The 22,399-nt window shown below is 41.0% G+C and overlaps 1 protein-coding gene and 1 long non-coding RNA gene across 2 annotated transcripts; one reads left to right on the plus strand and one right to left on the minus strand.

Annotated features, from left to right (window-relative positions):
- Positions 1-925: 925 nt before the first annotated feature.
- Positions 926-10,943, minus strand: PDIA4 (protein disulfide isomerase family A member 4). The gene is made up of 10 exons (XM_027451302.3): positions 10,717-10,943; positions 8,310-8,487; positions 6,031-6,236; positions 5,207-5,345; positions 4,814-5,019; positions 4,015-4,173; positions 3,035-3,186; positions 2,487-2,643; positions 2,168-2,401; positions 926-1,594 (listed from the first exon to the last, which is right to left on the minus strand). The coding sequence occupies exons 1-10, from the start codon at positions 10,811-10,813 to the stop codon at positions 1,179-1,181; spliced, it is 1,944 nt and encodes a 647-aa protein (XP_027307103.1). The 5' UTR covers positions 10,814-10,943; the 3' UTR covers positions 926-1,178.
- A 7,749-nt stretch (positions 10,944-18,692) lies between these two features.
- On the plus strand, positions 18,693-20,108 carry LOC106014462 (uncharacterized). Its single transcript, XR_002398471.4, has 2 exons — positions 18,693-19,063; positions 19,606-20,108. It is a non-coding gene; the product is annotated as an uncharacterized lncRNA (long non-coding RNA).
- The last annotated feature ends 2,291 nt before the right edge of the window (positions 20,109-22,399 follow it).

Here is a 22,399-nt window from a genome sequence, read left to right on the forward strand (position 1 = left end):
CTTCAACAGGGATGTAAAGTACACTAGGAGAGGAGAAGCATTACTTGTCCCTTTGCAGGCTTTAGGCTGTACTTTAAAAACCAAATCCTGGATGTGGGTTTATTCTTGCTACACAGAAGATGCTGTCTCATCAGGAGAAAAAAAGACTGGGTGGTGGTTTTAGATTTCACACCCTCCAAAAAGCTGAAAAACTAATGCAGCACAGAAACAGAGGGAAGACTTGGTCTTTTGGTCTTTTCTAAGACAGAAAACAATGCTGCTAGGTCAGGAGCATTACCTGTAAAATTAAGTTTGCTGCAAAATTGCTCCAGTGACACTCAAGTGGCACACGCTATAGCATCAGAGCTCTGGAAAAAGGCAGGCTGTTTCTGGACTGCTAAGTCCAGTCTTTCCCACAGAAGAATCAGTACCAAACACTATCTTCTCCGAGACAGCAACACACAGACCTGATATCAGAATCCAAGCACTAGCCCCACTAGATGCTATTTCCATCACGCTCCAATTGCTCTAAAACATATTTGGGAAGACTAAGATATAAATTGGTCAATATGAACACATATCAAATTTTTCTAAGTGACTTCTCATTATTATATCATCACTCGCTCTACAGAGATCCATAAATCAAAAGCAGACAAGTCTAGTGTGTATTTAGTTAGCACATTACTGGTGTCTTATCTCAATAGCACTGAGTACTTCATCCACACTTTAGAAAACCCCCTTTCTTACCCTCAATCTATACAGTAATACAGTCACCTGAGTAAGTATACAGAAATATAGCAGGAAGCTAAGCTCTCTTGCTCCCAAAGTAACTATACCAACAAAGAAGACAAATATATTTGGTAGAGGAATTTGGTTCTCTCTTTTTGGTAGTATCTTTTAACTTCTAAAAAACAGTTGCATTGAAATCAAAGAATCAAGGTCAAGATAGTCACAAAAAATAAAGGATGTATTTTTCCTCCAAAGATCAAAACCATAACTAACGTAAGACATTCATATCATAGAAGTTCAGTGTCCAGAGAAAACTTTCCTGCAATGCAAAAAAGACATACTGCAATTGCTTTACTGCTCAACAATTTCCTTGTTCCAGCTGCTGAATTCTTCTCTCAGGAAGTTTTGTCGGTAACTTTCTTTAAACTACAAGGTACAAAAAATTCTTTCTTTACCATCCCTCATCTTATCTAAAGCTCTTCTTTTGTTCTGGAGAGTTTTGTCGCATGCTCCTCTATGAATTTGCTCAAATGCTCTAAATCTCTGTCCCCGCCTTCAAATTTAATAGGATTGTTCTTCTTGTCCCTCGGAGCGAAGTAGATAGTAGGGAATCCTTCTACTTTGTAGTGGTCATTTGTCACGTCGTTGGCAGTAGCATCCATCTTGGCTATGACTAGATTTTTCTCATTCTTGTATTTTTTGCCTAGCTCATTATACACTGGTTCTAGTTTCTTGCAGTGTCCACACCACGGGGCATAGAACTCTATGAGAACATCATTCTTTGAATCCATTACTATGGTATCAAAAGTTTTACCCACTACCACTTTCACGGGCCCTTTGTTATTTTTTGGCACCGGCTGGGACTTCACAATAGGCTTCAGTTTTCCTAGGAGGAAGGAAAACACACACCATTATTAGTGTAGAGTAAAAACAATCCTTATGATCTCCCCTAAGAAAGGGCAGAAGTACATTCTCACACCAAGGAAAAGTGTTGCACCAATAAATAAGCTTACCTCTACAGGAAACACTGGCTAGCTTGCTGACTATTTTTTTAGTATGGCAAGCTTGTGAAATATTGGCAACAATATTTCAGTTCTCTATAAGCTTCCTCCCTTTTTTTCTGGTATCCATCCATAATGTATTAGACAGTGATTTATTATACTAGCCATGAATATGAATGATCAACAGGCACTTCAAAGCTACAAGCAGCTTTTAGGCTTAGCAAACACATTCAGTGTTAGCTAGATATTAGCTAGTGTCAGCTAGATGCCACAGCATAGCTAAAACAACAAAGTTAATGTACCAAGGTTAAAAGAAAAAAAAAGGCAAGAATCATCCAAAAGTTTTAAGCTACAGAGCACCATAAGGTTGCACATATGATTTTATTGTAGCCATAATACCGGGAAAAAGTGATGGAAGGAAAACAAGCAAATGGCTTTTTTCTTTTTAGAAACTATACCTTTTTTGAATGCCAGCACAAATTGCCTGAGTACATCAGAATCAAACTCCTCTGGCTCCATGGCATATTTCTTGCCACCTTCATCCAGAATGGCAACATTGACATCCTCTCCACTCTCAAGAAGTCCTAAATCCTTTATTTCAGAAGAATAATCTTCCTCATCAGAAACAGCAAACACATATTCAGGGAAGTCCTTGGCCACTTCCAGAACTTTGCCTCTCCAGTATTGAGTAGCTAAAGAACCAGAATACAACAGGATTAGTGATTTCTAATTACTTATCGCTTGCTTCCTTCCAAAGAAGAGGGATGGTGAACTTACCAACACGATAGTCAAAACTGAAGTCTACAGTATAATAGACAACCACTAGAGGACGCTTCGTGTATCTTTTAACATCATTGGAAGGCTTGCGATGACCAACTAGAGGCAAAGCATGTTTTAGCACGTGCTCTTTGATCTCTGATCCATCTGTAGAATCCTGCCAAAAAAAAGAAAAACAGGGAAAAGACATGCGAATAAGTGGCATTTCTGTTACACAGTACTGGAAACTAGTATTTGTGCATGCATGACTAAGGAAGTGGCATGTTATAAACAATGCCCTCACCATATTCTTCAAATCCTTAAGCATTAATAATTATTTAGCTTTCTACCCCTAACCTGAACATTGCAGTAGTAAATTATTTGAATGTATAATCTCTGTGTTAATTTCATAAAGTTTTGAAGAACAAACCAAAATAATTTCAGGAGACAAACAGGTCACCTCAAATATGTAATGGACTATTTCCATCAGAAAGATGCCAACTGCTCATACATACAAATAAAGCCTTCGATCTCTTAAGAAACTTTGTAGCTTTGGACCAATTACTCACTTTAAGATCCAAAACATGCATCTTGGGCTCGTGCTTTGACTGAAATTTTTCTGGCTGCATTACAACCAGTTTTCCAGGAGATGCTTTCAATAGTTTTGCAATCTCATTGCTGAAGGTGTGGTGAAACTTGTAGTCTTCTCTTAAGCCATTAGCTGAAAAAAGGTTAAGAAAAATGAAGAGTTGTAAAGAACTGAATTGACAGCCTTCAACCAAAATCTTAGTACTGTACTGCACAGAAATTCTCTCAGACATGTTATGGCCCAGAGTCTTAGGTAACAGCTCTCACCTCCAAACTGGGAAACATGGGAGACAGTTCTGTATCTTGCCATGCCAGAACTGCCAGATCAGCTCTTAATCCAGATATAAACAATGGCAGCCCCAGAAACAGGCATAGCCATGTCATGAGGAATAGCCCTTTCTTTCTGTTTGAGCCTTGAGAGAAGTGAGTGGCTGTAAGTAAATCAATCCTGTGAGACACAAAGACTTACAGTGCTTTGCCTCTTACACATGGTAGCAAAAATTGTTAACAGGACTATGTTATGTCAATGTGGTGGTAAAAATAAGCATTGCCGGGAATGGTCAAGCTAAACTGACCCAGAGATGGATGATGATAATAAACTCAGTGGAGTCCAGCCTCTGGAACTGTCAGATATGAAGCCAGCAAAAGCATATGACAAAGCTAGCAAGAAGCTGTGACTTGTTCCTCAGCTAGGAATTTTCTTTCCCCTCCACTGCATAGATTTTTAGGGATGCAACATCAAGAGATTATGTCCTGTGACTGGCTGATACTTCAGTTACACAATCAAGACCTGGTATGAGCTTTTTTCCTTGAGTAAAAGTGGAAGATCATCCTTCAGTCTCCTTTTCCCTCTTTAAGTCCCTTACTGAATTTAGAGCAAATATAAAGGAACTTCTCATGCATGAAGTCTTGGACAGAATATCAACAACCTGGTCTTCTAATATTTTAGAATATTCCTTACCTGCTTCCTGATAGAGCTGATAGGCTTTGTCAGTCTCCCCACTAAAGATACCAATAATGATGACATCATCCCCATCCTTCAGAAATTCCTGTACCTGCTTGGTAGCCTGAATCTGTTTAGATGGAGGACCAGCCTGTTCAATCATGTAGTCGACAATACCTGTGAGACAAACCCAACCCCAAGAAATTGCTTAGAACATTTACTGAACTGAAAGGTTCAGGCATTTTCTCTACAGCATCGTTTAATACCATATTCCCCACTGACATCTTTCTTTCTGTGCAGCCTTTCCACAACAACCAAGAGACCACATCAACAGGACTGCAGTCATGGTCTTCAAAGGCTTCAGTTCTGGATAGTCACTTTTAGGCTGCTTTCAAGGACTTCCATGGATATCAGATCCAATTACCTTCCCAGTAATTCATCTTTCTGAAATTTTAGATCCTCCATAGTCTTGTGACCCTGCTATGAGACATGATTCCACTCGGATATTGCTAATTCTTCTCTAAATATTACCGAGCACTTCACCAGCCCTTACACAGCAGGGCAACTAATGGCTGCTCATTTACTCATACTGCCAGCTTGTACATTTACTTTATATTAAAAGGAGCTTACAGTGCCACCATAAGATGTTACAAAGATAAGACTAATTTATTCTGCTGGCTTGTGTAGATATGACTACATCTTTTTTTCAGGTTCCTCTAACTACTATTCCTAGGATGCGAACAAGTTTGCAAGCTCTAGTGTTACATCAATACATTTATAGTCAAGCCCAAAGAAAATAAAAGAGAAAGCACAATACCATATTTTTCTCGGGGACCATTGTAGTCATAAGGTTTGCCTTTGCGGAATATTTTCAGAGTTGGGTAGCCGCTAACATCAAACTTCTTTGCAAGGTCAGTTTCAGCGGTGGCATCGACTTTAGCCAGAGGAATAGGAGGTGTGCGCTTGCTGAGTTCCTGAGCAGCCTTCTCATATTCTGGAGCAAGCCTTTTGCAGTGTCCGCACCTAAGAAAGGAGGAGGGTGAAAGGCAATTTTTACGATGTACATGTATAGTCCTGCTAGTTACCTTTACCTCTGCAGTGAAAGAGATGCAAGCCTCTTTATTAGAGACATAATGACGGAAAACAGCTTCACCAAGCACGTTCAGACCAGCTGTGCTAGTAAAGCAGAGGTGACTGCATTCCTGCTTACCATGGAGCATAGAATTCCACCAGAATTATGTCAGCACTATTCACAACATCATCAAAGTTATCTTGGGTCAATACCATTGTAGCTTCTGGTGGAGGGGTCCAGTTGGGGTCAGAAACCTCCTTGACTTTGGCTACAATTTCTGAAAGATAGTTCAATAGCCCAGTTAAAGTTTGCGCTATCATATCCGTAGTATATCAAAAGAAAGAGTCAACATCAAGATATCAGAGCAGCAAGCACGGTCTTAGAACAAACAGTCAAGTTTTTATATTGGTTTACACTATATCACTTTTTTTTTTTTTAAATAAAGCTCCTTTATAGTCTACTTTACTGCTGGTATTGCCAAGGTCTTTAATATTCTCTTCACCTACTCAACACCTTAATTATGCAGAACACAGTCTATACTTCACAGCAAGTTATTATGTGAATTCCATTCAAAGCAGACAGAAAAGGTAGTTTTTCCTTCTGACTGGAGTGAAGATAGACAATTTCATTAAGTGAGAAACACAGGGTTTTATACACAATGTCAATTTACAAACCTGATGTTTCCTACTGGCTGATCTCTCATCAAGCACAACAATACCTCCTACTCTAATCAAGTCATAATTTTAAAAACCTTTCCTCACTAAAAGCACTACACACTACCTGCAGAACTACCTTCTAGTACAGAGAATTTAGAAGACTGGACAAAATTTCAGCCTTCATAATGCTGTTCCTCTTAACACAATGGAATTTGAGATCAAAGTCCTTGATAATACATGGTCTGAGTAGCAAAACAATATAATTCCTTGCTTTGTCATGAAGAACTGTAAAGGACCGGTGCTTACCATCTTCTGTTCGAGAACCATCATAGTCAACAGGCTGGCCTTTTTTCAGGATTTTAATGGTTGGGTAGCCACTGACATCAAAACGACTTGCTAGCGAAGTGGCTGCAGTAGCATCAATTTTGGCAACTGGAATAGGAGGGTCATTTTCTTTCAAAGTTTTGGCTATCTTCTCATATTCAGGAGCAAACTGCTTGCAGTGCCCACACCTGTAAAAGACAAAAGTAGACAGATAAATGCAAGGCAGACATGGAGACGTATTTTACTACCCCACATTTCCAGGAGGCCTTCTACCAGATGTTCACAGTATCAAGAGTATTTGTCTTGCTATATTTTCAGACTCATGGGGGGTGGTAGTGGTGGTGAGAGGGCAAGAGATGCTGTAGCTAGTTCACTCAAATCACAACCTTTCTTCTTTTTCCACTCCCACCCCTATTCAAAAGATACCACATATGCTTCTTAAAGCCTCTGTAAGAAAATTTAATGACTACTTCTACAAAGTTGCAAACCTTGTACTGTGCTTCTCCTCCCTGCCCCCAGATAACATTTCACTCAGACTTCAGCTTCTCCCTAATCTGATCTGGGTTCATCTTCTCTATATGGTACCCTAAAATTAAACTGAAGAGAAAAATGAACCAGAAGTTAACTGGGCTTTAATGAAACCTCGCATCCACTCTCATATCATAACACCTGTTCTCTCTGACCATGCCAAAACTCTCTGGGAAGAACATGACTTACTGCTGCAAAAAATGGCACAGCAGAGGATACCAGCATATGAGAAGCTGAATATAGCTTGACAAACTGAAGACAGAACAGGAAAAAAAAAGTAGCATGTAACAGACAGCCTGTATTCCTTAGCCTCTCAACTGGCAGGAGAGGGTGGAGGAAAAAAAGAAGTGTCTAGTCTGTGGTGACAACACATCCTTCTACATGGTTATATTAAGCTTCACGTTCAGTTTTCAAGCTGGCAAACTACAGTTGCCAAAAAGGAATAGGCTTCCACGTGATGAGACTGGTATTAGAAAAAAACCACAACTCTCCCTTAAGCAAGATCAAACTCCCCCCCACCACCTCCACTCAAAGACTAGAAAAAGTCCTGGACATCAGTAATAGGTTCTTCACCAAGAGGGTTGTCGCGCACTGGAACAGGCTCCCCAGTGAAGTAGTCACTGCACCAAGCCTGTCTGAATTTAAAAAGCAATTGGACTGTGCACTTAGTCACATGGTCTAAACTTTTAGGCAGACCTGTGCGCTGCCGAGTTGGACTTGATGATCCTTATGGGTCCCTTCCAACTTGGGATATTCTATGATTCTATGAAACAGGACACATGGGTAAGTCAAAAGACTTATCCAATTATATCACTAAGCCACAAAGGAAGAGAGGTTCTGGCAGCAGCACTAATGCACCAGCTTGACTGCAAATAGTCTACTCTTATTTTTCCCATTAATGATCCTCATTATTTTTGCCCATAATAATGCAAAAAAAAGGATACATTCTGGTTTAAGTTCTCTGTCTCAGTTGTACACAGGTAAATCCATGGTAGCTCCTGAGTGTACTGGTGTAACTCAGCATACACGATCAAAATTCTGCTGGTGTACGTGGCACTGTTTAAACTAGAAGTATGAAGGAACTATATCCTTACACCGCATCCTTCTGGCAAGGACAAAGACTGGAACTTCAAAAGGAAAACCTCCCAGCTAGGGAAGCCTCCTTCTAGAAGTACATCTAGAAGTACACTGGTTTTAGGTAGGCCAACAGGACAAGACAGCAGGCTGCACGGTCATACTGCACAACTTTTCTGGGGCTCACTGGGACCATCTCTGTTCCCTGACAAGAACAGAGCAGCGACAGACCCTGAGCAGTGCTTCCCTTGGCACAGGAGCCCTCAGTATGACCTAAATGCGTGGTGACAGAAAACTGCATGCTTTACAGGAGCAGGGAAAGGGACACCTCCAGAACCATCTCTTGCCCTGGACAACAGCACAGTCCAGTACTGGTCCTCCTTGGCCTTTGAAACCACCTATGCTTTTAAACCAGTCATGACCCAAACATCTGCTTTTAGAATCACAGCCTACTAACATGAGGAAACGGTATCAACAACTCCTCACTCCCTAAAACCGTTCAGATAGATACTTGGTAAAGAGTAGAAACAAACAAGCAAACATCTCTACCCCAAAAACAATAGCCCAAGCTCACCTTTTAGGATTGCATATTGCCAAAAAACCCCCCAGCACCCATCCCATCCTGCCACCTAAGGAGGTGCTGAAGACCGTGAACCCACCATGGCGCGTAGAACTCCAGCAGCACAGTGTCCTTGTCTGCAGTAAAGGTGTCAAAGTTTGCATCATTCAAGATCAACACACCATTCTCTTCTTTAACTTCAGAATCATCATCGTCATCATCTTCCTCTTCATCATCGTCGTCATCATCATCATCATCAATTTCTTTTGTAAGTGATTCTGGAAAAGTAGAATTAAAAAAGTGCAGTACAGACTAGATTGTGTCAAGCTTAATGTTTCAATAACTACCAGGTTAAAGATGGATTAGATGTATCCTGTAGTTAAAGTAGTACTAGGTTAGTTCCTGTTCCACATCCAGTGACAGCTGCCCAAGTTTGGGAATTTTTGTTTCCATCCCCAACTGCTTAAGCCCAGCCCTGCCACCCCAACCTATCCTGCTTTCAGTTACAGAGATGTTTCAATTCATTAAAGAGGCTTTCTACGTGCAAAAGCATCGCTCTGCTTGTAAGCTCAGAATCAGCACCAGGCTGTGGAGCAAGTGTAAAAACAAACTGACTGTCACATAACACACCCCTGCAAACCCATCCCCAGGCATATGATGGATACAAGATGCCCTTCTGAAACAAATGGAGTGAGGCCCCCCACCCAGGGGGCCCTTTGGTTTCAGGAGTCCAAAACCACTGGTCTAGAACAGGCCTTTGGAGAAGACAGATTTGCTCAATTTGAGAAGCAGGACTTGCACATGAAATCTGATGCCAAAACACTTCAAACAGTTCAGTCTGCCTTAGAATCTGAGATGGTGTCTTTAACATTTGATCATTCTCGTCTTCTTTTAAAGACGTTGTTAAAACTGCTATAATTCTAGGCAAACAAACCTTACTGAATGTTTTTATAGGAATTTCAGTCACAGAACAAATGATGACAGTACCTCATCCCTAATGTAAAACATGCATCAGTGTACCTAAGGTCCTTTTAGCCACATGGAGTTCCATGGTTAAAACAGCAGGAAGAAGATTAAAAGTTTCCTTGTTCAAAACTATATATTCTCTACCTAAGCTTAGCTAGCTTTCAACTACGTTGACATGCAGGACTGCAGTAGGCAGTAGATAACGTACACATAGTCTATGCGTTCAGAACAAGAATTCTGAAAACACTCTTGATTTTGCCTGGAATTTGAAGTCAAGAATTACAAATATGTAATATTCAGTGGCCAGGTACAAGCAGGAAAAAATGGAAGAAAACCCAACTTATTTTCAGGCCAACAGCAAACCAGAGCAACATTCTCATCATGGACATTATACCACTAAACAACAATAACCATTTTTATGTTAAAAGATACTAAAAAAAGTAAGTGCATACGCTCTCTGCATAAACATATTTTCTAGAGGAGTGTATATTTTAATTAGAACCCAATTTTATACAATGCCAAAATAGTGAAGTCTCTAACACGGTCAGAGATCACAGGAGATCATTTATCACACAATGGAAGTCACCTGGATTAAGTTTCTTAACAACTACTACTGTTTCCCTCTCATCTAAACATCAGCTAACAGCACTATTTACAACTGGACAATGCCTTCAGTGTTGCCGCCTCAGAGCACCTGCAGTAGTAGAAGGGCTGAGCTTCCAGACACACTGCAAGAGAATTCCTAGGGCATTCATTTATTTACATTTGGGAATGCCGCTGTGAGAAAGCTAGCTGTCAGGGGTGTTCAGCAGCCAAAACCTCTGCTGACATCAGTGCTCAGTAGATTCGAGGGCTGTGTTTTACTGCAGGGAGTTCCAGGCTGGTGTGTGCCTGGATTCCCAGGGAGCTGTGCAATACCCGTTGCTTTCCAAGCAAAGCACATCAGCCTTGACTTTTTAACGAGGAAGGAACTTGAGCAAAACTCATTAGTCAATTCTGCTCGTGCAGCTTTGAAACTGACCAGACTGCAGCTCTTGTTTCTGCTCACAACATTGGCTTCCCTCCGGTAAGAAGAAGACCGCTGCAGTAACAGCAGCGTAAGCTCGGAGCCTGGAAAGGCGAGAACCATGTGTGGAGATTCTGCTCAAATTAAAAACACTAAACCACCTGATCTCACGTGTATCACTGAAGTAATTTTATATCTTTCCCTGGAAGCAGCTGCACAGCCTGCCAACACGAAGCTTTGACACGGATGTATGGTCAGTACACACACCCACTTCCTCCTCCCCAGAGGTGGAGGCATGATAAAGGCACGTAAAATCAGGACTCCAGGCCTCCCAAAATACCTCACGGAGAACACGCATTCCTGTAACAACCACGGACTCATCCTCTGGAGTCTAAGTAAGGACAAGCCGTATTTAGGAAAGCTGCTTTCCTCCGCCTTTTCCGCGCCGGATTCTCTGCGTGGACCCTGCTTTAATGACGCGCTGAGGCAACCTGCCCCCCCACACACCCCCCCCATCCCCCCATCCCGCGCTCACCTTCGTCCTCCTCGGCCGCCGCGCCGCGCGCCAGCACGGCCAGCGCCAGCGCCACCCCCAGCAGCAGCAGCAGCGCCCGCACCCCGCGACGCCTCATCCCGCCGCTGCTGCTCCCGCTCCTACTGCTCCTACTGCTGCTGCTGCTGCCGCCCGGCCCGGCTCCGCTGCGGCGCGGCGAGGAGCGCGCGGGGCCGTCGGCGCGCAGCTGCACGCCCTGCTCTGAGCTGCCGCGCGCCCATTGGCTGCCCGCCGGCCGCCAACCGCCGGCCGCCACGAGCGTGGTGGCGCAGCCGCGCTGCGAGCGGAGGGGCGGCAGCGGGGAGGGGAGGGAGCGGGGATTCCCCGCCCGCCCGCCGGGCGCAGCGCGACGTTGGCGCTGGGGACTGGAGGGCGCCGCCGGGGGGAGGGCGCAAGGGCGGCGGCGGCGGCCTGTCAGGGCGAGCCGCGTGCGCGGCGGGCGGGGGCTGCCCGTCAGGGGGCCGTGCGGGGCCGCAGGGGGCGGGTGGGCGTGTGAGGTGACTGAACGGCACACAAAAAAATCCTGCTTTTTATTTTTTTCAAATTAAATGTGTATTGCTGCAGCCGAGTGGGACCTTGTGAGACCTGGTTTGAAAAGATGTCTTGATCCCGCCGGATTTTGGAATAAATATGAAAATAAACAGAGTTTGTTCCGATGATGTGTTTTATTGGCGTGGATGCACAGTTGGTTGGATCCCGGCCCGAATATGAAAAATTAAAGAGTATAGGAGGTTGCTGCTCACAGGGTGTTGGTTAACACGACCATTGATTTGAATGTAGTGCTGGTGTGTGAAATATTTGCTGCCCTCCTCATCTGAGTTCCACCATAAGACAAATGGTTGCTACTGCAATCCATTTATCCCAATGTTGTTTGGAGATTAACCAGCAGACAGCTCGATAATATCAATACTACACCAATATAGGGGAGTGCTGCCAGACCCAGCATTTCAGGGCTGACATTGTTTGGACATTGGAAAACAGGTGAAAAAAGCTCACAGAAAAAAAACCAGGTAAGAGGGAGAAGTAGTGTGATTATTGCTTTCATCTGTTAGAATGTGAAATGCAGGATTAAATAGTTTTTCTTCTGTGACAGCTAAGTTTTATACTCATTAACCAAGTTGAAAAACGAGGTTGGTAGACTTGCTAGACAGTCACAGATGACAGGCACCAAGATCCAGCTAGAAAGTGAAAAAGGAAATGCAGGCAGTACAAATACAGTTTCTGGATTTGTTTGAACTGCATCAGGAAAGCCTGCAGGACAGAAACCCTGTAATCCCTGCTCATGCAAGGACAGCCTGATCATCTGACTGAAAGGCTGCCAAGCTGTGTGGGTAGTTACCATAGCCTGGATCTTAGGCACGTCCCATTAGACAAACAGGGCCTTGGCAAAGGACCACAGCCTTTTCTGTCTTCAAACCAGTGGGGCTATGCCTGCAGGCCTAGGCTGGCATAACAGGACAACACAACGGGTCATAAAGAACATACTAAACAGAAACGTAATTCATCAGAGACCAGCTGTGGTGTAGCTTAGTGTAACTGTAAGCTTTGTGCGAATGTGAAATACAGCAGGCACTGAAAAGAGTGTGCTATCCATGCAGTTTTTCCAAGATTCCTTCCTGTTCCCTCAAGGCTTGCTTGCATATAGGGATGGCCATATGAAGCTGAAAATTCTCTGGACTAAGTCCTACTAGAAACAGTGCTGTGGCCTTTTGCCAAGTACGTGATCTTTATCTGAGGTAATGTTGTGGTTTAGCCCTGGCAGGCAGCTAAGTACCACACAGCCACTCACTCACTCACTCTCCCTTGCTGGGGTAGGGATGAGAATTGGAAAGGTAAAGTGTGGTAACTCATGGGCTGAGGTAAAGGCAGTTTACTAGGTAAAGGAAAACCCATGCTTGCAAGCAAAGCAAAGCAGTGAATTCATTCACTGCTTCCCATCTGCAGGCAGGTGTTCAGCCACTTCCAGGAAAACAGGGCTCATAACCCATGATGGTTCCTTGGGAAGTCAAACGCCATTGCTCTGAATGTCACCACCACCCCTCTTCTTTCCCCCAGCTTTAATTGCTGATCACAACATCATATGATATGGAGGCCAGTCTGGGTCAGCTGTCCTGGCTGTGTCCTGTCCCAGCTCCTGGTGCACCCCCAGCTTCCTCTATGGCAGGGCAGCATGAGAAACTGTGAGAAGTCCTTGGTGCTATATGCAAACACTGCTCTGCAACAACTTAAAACATCAGTGTGTTATCACCACTATTTTCATCAAAAATCCAAAACACTGCACTGTTTGGACCCCTACAAAGATAAATAACTGTCCTGGCCAAAGCCATGACATTTAGCAACAGAATAATCATTCTCTTTACCAGTAGGCTCTCTAGGTAGAAGGAAGGTGGAACAGAGTTTGGAACAGATGGTTAAGTATAGGGTTATCTGTAGGTTAGATACATGGAATAGTGAATAGTGAAGCACAGGTCCCTTGCAGCACGTATAGTGAAGCACAGGTCCCTTGCAGCACGTAAGAAGTGAGAAATTGGCCACATTTGCAAGTCATGTCTGCTCCATACATTGCTAGAGAGCAAACAAACACTGAAAGCATAAGAGTTCACAAAGCATCTATGGAACAGTTTTAGGTGAAAGACATTTTTGTCTGATACCTCTGCTATGCTGCAGAAAAATCCAGGTGTTAGCACACTTTAGTTATTTGAAAATGGATTATGTTTTGTGCATACTGTGTTTTCATACCCTTATAACCTGTTGGCCTTACCCTTGGTAACCCAAGGTGATTCAGAATGATACTGCATATTTCTAATCAATAATTTAAATATTGTATTAACTTTCAGATCAAAACAGATCAAAATCTGTTCTCTAATAAGCAGCATGGTAGGTAGTGTTTACACAAGGGACATCCTATTTTAAAAATACTTTTGTTCTCCATTTCCTTATTTTATATATATACAGATATGTCAGCTGTGAAATTATTATGAAAGGAAAAGAAATATTTATATATATATTAAAAAAAGACATAATATACAGATGGAATACTGGTCAAGTTTACTTATGTCACACATTGTACCAGTTCCCGTCTAATCTTAAATGTTATGTGTTCTGAAAAGTACACTCTGTGTGATGAGGTATTACAATCCTGGTTTGTTTTGAGCAAATGATTTTTCCTGTTTTAATCTCAAAAGAATGTCTGTATAAGTGCAAATGTCAGAAAATGTTGCTGGGAAGGAAAGAGAAACAGTAAAGCTAGAAATTTAGTAAGCCTAAAACAGCAAAATATGTTTCCTTCAAGATCATTGCAAAGAAATGTTGAAAATTATGTGCAGGATCACTTTTGTTTGTGCTGTCATGGTCCTCAGAAATACGAGTGAAATTATTTCTGACTGTTTGGACCTTTATCTCTTTTGCTTAATGGAATAAAACAGTCTGCATAGACTGGTGTGCTCAGGAACAAGCAGATGGTCATACTCCTTAAATTAATTTTCCTCAGGAATGTTGAGTGCCTTTCATGTTGGTTTAAGTTGTCAGTGGCTACCTTCAAGTCTTCACAGATGGCACCTGTGTTTTCCATCACCAGTAAGTGGTGGACCGGTGAAATATTTCTTTATAATGTACTGAAATTTTCCCCTTCAAGCAGTGGTCTAGGTGCTAGTCATTGTATGTCAATCATTCTGCAAATCTGTGGGGTATGTTTTTTGATCTTAGAAGAGACATATTTGGCAGTGAATGAAAAAGAAGCAAATGCTGTTTTTCTTTTACAAAAAATCATGAAAATTGCAAGGTATGCCAAACTAATCTACATCAGTCTAACTTGTGTTCATAAATTAGTTTCAAAAGTGGATTTGAACCTACTTGGCTTTTCACAGCCTGATTGATAAAAAGTGGCAATGTGTAAGGATACTGAGCGTTCTAGCCTATGTGGCAACTGCTTTAATTTATTGTATCCTTAATATCACAGAGTGATACTGACAAGATATTGGCTGATACCGGTCTGAATAGAGGTGTGACAAATCAGTTTACTGTTTTTAAACACAAATTTTGTACCTGGGGACTATAGGAAGTTGCTGATGGTGCTTAAAGAATTAGAAATTTGTTGTAATAGAACGTGTGCAGCCACAACACAATGTGAGTGCAGTAATGTATTGGACCGTGATGCACACAGCATTTTCAGTAGGATTGTGTGACAAGCTGCTTTCTCTTCTGTAATCAGTTTGAATAGCATATTTGTTCCCCACAGCATGGGTTAATGGTGCTGTTAATACCACCCACTGGAAGTCTAAAATATGGCCAAAATGTTACAAATACACATCTGACATTGTGACAAGTGTAGTTATGAATTGTTTTGCAGGAATGCTCTCAGATTTATTTATTTATTTATTTTAAAGAACACATCAGGTTCAGTTGCAAAACCTCTCTTTTATGTGACCCGTCAGTTTTAAACTGCGACCGTGTCACACAGGTGTTCTGTATAATTTTTCTGGTAGTTTTCTTGTGAACATCAGCTGTCTTTTGCATTATCATTAACTTCAACAGCAAATGATGATGAATTGCTTATCACATAATCTTCAATTAAATCACTTCAATGACTCCCAGAACAATGCTTAAAATATTCGTCCTGTTTTGTGTTTCATCTAAATCTAGAAACAGTTTAGAGAGCAAGAGAAAACATTTGGACAACTCTGTTGGTTTTTGATCACTGTTTATTCACATGTTATAATGATAATTTTAAAATATCTTTCACTATTTTTTTCAGTCATCATTGTAGAAACAGGGAAAGAGAGTTTGAAAGTTTTATGTGAAAATGTTCTGTTTGTGAGATGCAGTCCACTTCAATACTACTAAATTCTTGTAAGTTTATTAAGTGTGGCAAGTCACAGTAATACATATTACTGATTCCTATGTTGCACTCTTGTTTTTTTGGTGCAATGATTTTGAGTGTTTGTCTGAATGACTTATTTTTTCAGCTCCTTTTTTTAAATTAATTAATTAATTTATTTATTTTTCCATTTTTTAGGCTCTTGCTGCTTAGTTCTTGGATCTGTGTACCATTTTAGGTGAGTATCATTTGATGTGTTCAGCTCAAAGAAACTTTTTACAAATACATCAACCTAAGTTTAGCATATGTTGTGATAAAATTCTGGGGCATTTTTCTGGAAGCAGTAACTTTTAAAGAATAGTGTACCTTCTCTCTCCTGAATTAGAAGATGAGTATACTGGTAGGTAACATTCAGATATCATTTCAGAAGCAAGTGATAGAAATACTGCAAAAAGTGGCATACGTAAACTGTTTACTTTTAGTTATAATACTGATGTCACAAAAAATTTGAATCTAGGGCTTCAAAAATGTTTGGAAATTTCAAATGACGTTAGTAGAATTCTTGTAGCTGACTTCACCCAGTATGTATCACAGTGTTTAACGTGTATTTGGACACTCCCCAATGTAGGTTTTGGCTACTTTTGTGCTTGTAAGTTAAACAGTGCCTGGGCAATGGAGTGCGATTATCTACTCTATTAAAATATTAGGCACTTGCTAGCACAATTCTAGCCTGTGCCAAGTAATACACTTACGAGGAATTCTGGATATTCGTCCAGAGCTGTTGAGTCAGTTTGTGTGCAGCCAGCCTGTTCAGAGGATGAGAGATTTTATTAGCATAGGCATAAGTCCCTCCTTATTGGTTGGCCTGAGTGCCTAGGAATATTCCCAGACATCTCTTAATTTACTGGTGAAGATGTGGCATTTCAGTGATTTGTTAGTTGGTGCCAAGAATAGCAGAGAGTGTGAGTGAAAATGTGTGCTCATTGAGATAAATAGCCTGAATGTTGTCTCTTAATAGTATTTTTCTTCAAAGACTTCTATGTCCTAATCGTAAAACACAATGGCTAATGGATTAGAACAGATTGCTCTGTGAAGTTAGAAGGCTTCTAAATTTGGATGACTACAAATCCAATATAACTCTGTAACTTATATCTAAACTAGAGTTTATAACATTAAAAATTCTTCAGCTGATGTATATACAAGTAGATCCCTTTAATGGTATTTACTGGTAAATGAATTTGGAATAAACATTGGAACCTTTCAGCAAGGTCAGATTTTAGTGCCTTCTACATACAAAAGCAGTCACATCAGCATCAGTGCTACAATGTTGACATCTCCATTAAAATAATAGAAGTAACAGAACCTTAATGGTAAATACTGCTAGAATTACTCACTTTTTCACAATTTATTTTTTCACCTCTTGTATGGATAACTGCTTGTCCTGCCTGCTTTCTGTATGGGGAAGTTAAGCTTGCTGAAGTTCAGCACATTGTTGACTCTAATGCTTTTTAGTTTATAGGGCTCTGACTCTGATCCAGCTGGCCTGCAGAGAGATATACGAAACCCACAGTGGGATTCCCCCAAGAGGAATTTAATTCCCCCAAAGGGAATTAAGCATGAAAGTAAGGGACCATCCATCTCCATTAGAGCAGGAGCGTTGTCATGTCCGCAGTTGGCCACAAGATGTCGGTGTCAGAGAGAAAGTTGGCGTGGGGGACCTGCGAGTTTGGAGGCAGAGCTGAGCCGCCTGTTCCCAGCTCTGGGAACACTGCGAGGAGCAGTTGCTGCATTGGGCCCTAGCGTTGGGAACTGGTGCAGCATTGTTCGAGCTTGAAGCTACAGTGCAGTTCAGGATTTTTTTATTTTTTATTTTTTCCAGCTGTTTGCAGGGTGTGTTTTGTTTAGTTTGTACAATCAGACTCATTAGAAAAGCTGAGAACTCCCAGAGGCAGGTAGGAGCAGGAAGCAGAGGGGATTATGAACAAGATCTGCCTCTGGCCTGAGGGAGAGGCTGTTGTCCTTTGAGAGGTTTGGGGGACAGTGCCAGTTTCTTCTCTTGTAATTGGTCTTTGGCAATATGAACGGTATCTTCACTATCTTGTAATCCATTGTATGGCTCTGTTTTGGCTCTGCCTCAGCTAGCTCCTGTGGGATAGTGGGATAAAGATCAACTCACTTAGCACTTATTCTGCCCTTCAGATACAAACAGTACTTAAGACTCCAGTGTTCTGCATTGGCTGGTTTTGGACCAGTTAGAAATGTACATCTATCTTGTCAAGGCAATCTTTTATCATCCTGAAAACCATGTATGTAGATTTGTAAAATATCAGTTGGCCATCAGTTAGACATAGGTACAGTCAATGCTGCTGGGTGCTAATGTGGGGAAGGTCTTGGCAACGTGCTGCTTGTAAATTGTATGGGGATATTTTCTCTCAAATAGCACCCTTTCCCAGGAATGTGGTAACTTGAAAACAGTTTTATAGGACTTAAGTGTCTCTAGGAAGAGAACTCTATGCATTCAACAGTTACACACACATAGGGTTTCATGGGTATACAGAAGCTACGCTCAGTTCCCAGCAAGTTTGAAAAGGCACCTTCCTGAGCCTGTGGCCTTAAAATTCAGAAAAAGCAGCTGGTACACCATTCTGCAACTGCTCTGCATTCTCCTCAGGAGAAATCATTGAACCAAAGGCAGCACCATGTAAACACTTTCATCAACTTCATTATTTCATACTATTTCCTCATCAATCATTTACAGAAGCAGTGGAGATACCACACAAAAATCTGTTAGTGAACTCTGCCTTATCATCTCTTTTTAGCTGTTACAGTGGGGAAATTAGAGGCTTGGTATCTCTTGTAATATCTTCATGGGTCTGTGTTTGTGGTTGCCCTGTGGCTATACTATATACTCTTGAAATGCACCACAAATCTCATCCCACCTAATTTATCTGACTGGACCAGATAATTCTTCTCTCTGCGATGTTCTGATGGAGAAATGCACTTCTTACATTTCCGGATATCCCCTTCTCAGAAGTCACTTGTGGTTGTCCCTGAAGGGTTCTATCTGTCCCTCAGAAAATACCCTGCAAGGCAGCACAGCTCAGAGTACCCTTCCTGGTACGTAGTTGCTTGACTGTTGCTTTTTTGGTTCCTTTCTTTCCTGACTGGTGACTGGAGAGTGTGTAGTTTGGCCTTTGGCAGCCCTCATGACTCATGGTAAATAGGACACATCTGTATAACACCTTCCTCTTCTGCCTTTGGGGCTCTTTTCTTCCAGCATCCCCTGTGGTGCAGGGCAGAAGGCTGTTCAGCTGGAGCCCCAGGGATTTATCAGATTTTCAGCCAAAGTTCATACCTAAAGTCAGGGGCCAGGAAGCAAGACAGTTGAGTGGATGGGATCGCCTCACAGGAAGAAGAAAAAGCAAAAAACAGGGCAAGAGGTGGATTTTCTTTTCTCTCTCGTGCCTTGTAAAGAGGAAGAAGCGCTGGCTTTGCACAGTGGCCAGATAGCAGGTGAGGTACTCACAGAGAATGGTGAAGGGGAGGGTGCTAACAAGGCACCTTTTGGGTTTGGTGTCCTGAGAGAAAATAAGGGATACATCGGCCCAGATGCAACAGTGTAAAGAGGGGCATAGAGTGGGAAAGGAGGCCACTGCTTCCCTAGTAGCCTGGTTGTGATGGGACTTGTGGTTTGTTTGAGGGGCTCCCTGAGGAGCCAGGACAGGTAGCAATACAAGAGTGCCACTGTTCCAGGAAGCTCTGGAGGCAAAGGGACTGATTTTCAGGTGGTTGTATGTATGCAAGTCTTTCTCTTTCTTTCAGTTGCCCAAGTTAGAGTCCTGTAGACCAGCTTTCCCATACAGCAGGTGGGGAGATGAACAATGCTGGTAGCATGGGGTAAGGGGAGAAATTTAAAACTCATTTTGGGTCAACCCAACCCCTGCAGTCTGTACTTCAGCCAGCTAAAGCTTCTATTTGTTTTCAGATTTGTAACACCAGCAGATATTTTATTTTATGTTAAAACCTAACTTGAAACAAGCTTCATGTGATTGCAGTTAAGGACCATGAGACTGACAGAGAAAAGTGATGTGCAAGAATTCTTCAGCTGAAGCTGTTTTCACAGGAAGGAGAAGGACCAGCTGGTGGAAATCATGTGCCATTACAGAAATAACTGAGCAGCAGGATACCTTCAGTTGGCTATAAAACAGGGATGAACAGCAGGAGTGATGTTGCTGAAGCAGTCCTTTGGGATTTTCTGTGCAAAATGCAGCTAGGAAAAAAAATATTCCATGGCTGTTTTTCTGTTTTGATCTTCTGAATATTTGTCTTTGTCTTCCTAGGACACTTATTTCATAAAAAATGTCTGATGATCGTTCCTCAGGCAAAACATTCTCAAGGTCGTAATGATGCTTCCACATGTCACCTGAAAGCATTTTTATTTACTATTTGGCAGTGTCAAAATAAATGGTTACTATTAAGTAGCCTGTCACTGTCTTCATAAATGAACAGTTTCTTGTTTGAATAATGCATTGAGAATCTTGCTTATTTTTTGCACCAATAGTTAGCTGCCCTCTAGGATTTTTCCAGTGTATTACTTTACAACACATTTCAGAATTTCTGGGGGGATCCAAACAAGATTCCCTTATATATGTATTTCAGGTTGCGATACATGACCAAAATCCAGTTCTTGCTTATTTTTCTCTGGTGACTAGGTGCTCTTTTCTGTAAAATCATAATCAGATAAGCCTTTTCTGTAAATCATAATCAGGAGGAAGGGAAAATTAATTAATGTTTCTTTCACACTATTTATTTGTTTTGGGAGGCTGATGTGGTTGAACATCTTTTCCAATAGCATTACTATGGCTGTGCCAACTCACCATATCCTTAGAAAACAGATTAACATTTTATTTTATTTTATTTTATTTTATTTTATTTTATTTTATTGTTCAGTAATTCACACAGAATCACAGAGAATGTTAGAGATTGGAAGGGACCTTGAAAGATCATCTAGTCCAATCCCCAAATTCAGTTCATTATTTAATATTAATAATAATGTCCCTGCTAATACTAGAGATAAGTTTTAAATGGTTGCACTTGTGAAAGGTCAAACAGTTTTAAAGGATCTCCATGAAAGGATTCCTGCTTAGAGATGTAATATACTGCTTGGGATTTATTCCTGTTATGCCTTAATAGCCTAACAAAGCCAAATCACAGAACTTCCATTATAGAAAATCAGATACAGTCCCAAAGCCACCAAATTCACCTATGGCGTGATGAGCTACTTCAGAAACACAGGCACTGTTATTGAGGGCACCAAGTATCAATATGAGACAGCTCTCTTTTTGTATGAAAAATCTTCCCTATCACTTTTGTTGATACTAGCTCTTTAATGTTTGTGATATCTGTGCTGTCATCAAGGGCAAGAGAGAAAATAATATTTCATTACTACAGCATCTAAAATTAACTTGAAAGGTGTTTCTTTTTTGCAGTTTTCCTGTACTGTTTGTTTTGAAAAAGAAATATGAAAATGCATAGCAACTTTGTTTTAATTTGTCATATCATTCTGTGACAGCCAAAACCAAATTACTCAGTAATTTTCTTTCTCTTAGAAGACCCAGGAGCTTCTGCAGTCTTACAAAGGCTGCAAATGTGTGGATTTTCCTGTAGATGGTTTTATGAGTGTGTTTTCTGGCTGTAAAGTATTTATTATTATTATTATTATTATTATTATTATTATTATTATTATTATTATTATTATTATTATTATTTTAATTCAGTTGTGTCATCATTTTGATATTCACCAGAATACTGTGCAAATTTGAAGAAATGGTAGATGATATGTCTGTTGAAAGTATTCCCAGTGTCTGGCAAGTTCCTGTAAACTCACAAGATTGTCAGTCTGTTGAATGAAAGGAATATATATATATATATAGAGAGAGAGAATCACTGAGAATTTTAAACTCTTACTTCAGTATCCACTTACTATTTTTTGTTTACGTAATTTCTGGTTTCATTTACTTTCTTCTGTAATGATTACGCAGCAGCAAAGATGTTTTGAGTCTGTAGCTCCAGTCCAGATCAGCTGTATGCCACCATTTCTTCCTTTGGAGTGGATTATTAAAAGAAATACACAAAATGCAAGCTGCAAGAATCTATCCCAGCATTCACAACTGTATCATGTCAGTCATGACTGTAAGCTTGCCCGGTTACTTTTTATAATTAAAATAATTTTATAATAAAAAAAGTCAAGCATAGCTGTGTCTTTTCTTCAGGCAAAGCCTGTGTGGTTGCATCAAAACAGTTTGCATGTCAGTACAAAGTTTCTGCTATGTCTTAACTGTCAGATGGAGAAAGAAAAATTTTCCGTATAATCATCTAATTTATTCATCACAAGTTTAAATTCACTGAGTCTCACTTGGCTTTCAAAGTGAGAAAGCTCTCTACTTTCTTTATCGTGTGCATCATATTATTAGTTTGACATTTAACATTTAACAAAAGCGATCTTCTCGCAGGTCAGGTGGTGAAAGCTGCGAGTGATTCAGTGGTTCAAGAACCTTTGAACTCTTCTTTGCTTCTCTGTTGTAACCGCAATGTCATCAGCTGTTAATATATTAAGAATCAATTCCTGCCTACCCTCTTCAAAACATTACTCAGAGCTTCCATTGTATCCTCTCTCTTCAAGGCAACACAAGTGTGGGGTCTTGAAAGAATAGCCATATGTGAGGTATCATTTAAATTTGTGTTTTCATCAAGTATGAAACTGGTAAACCCCTCTGTCTTTTCTCACTGTGTGCTAATCTCTAATAATTTCCATTTCTTGTGCATGCTGTTCATCAGTTTTTACAGAAA

Source organism: Anas platyrhynchos, chromosome 2, assembly GCF_047663525.1.
Source record: "Anas platyrhynchos isolate ZD024472 breed Pekin duck chromosome 2, IASCAAS_PekinDuck_T2T, whole genome shotgun sequence".
NCBI lineage: Eukaryota > Metazoa > Chordata > Aves > Anseriformes > Anatidae > Anas > Anas platyrhynchos.

Bases quoted from the DNA above. Each gene is read 5' to 3' on its own strand.
- PDIA4 (XM_027451302.3), bottom strand. From the start codon at position 10,813: ATGAGGCGTCGCGGGGTGCGGGCGCTGCTGCTGCTGCTGGGGGTGGCG. The intron at 8,488-10,716 runs GTGAGCGCGGGA...CTACTTTTCCAG, and splicing joins GGCGGCCGAGGAGGACGAAG to AATCACTTACAAAAGAAATT. The intron at 2,402-2,486 runs GTAAGTTCACCA...CTGGTTCTTTAG, and splicing joins CAGTTTTGACTATCGTGTTG to CTACTCAATACTGGAGAGGC.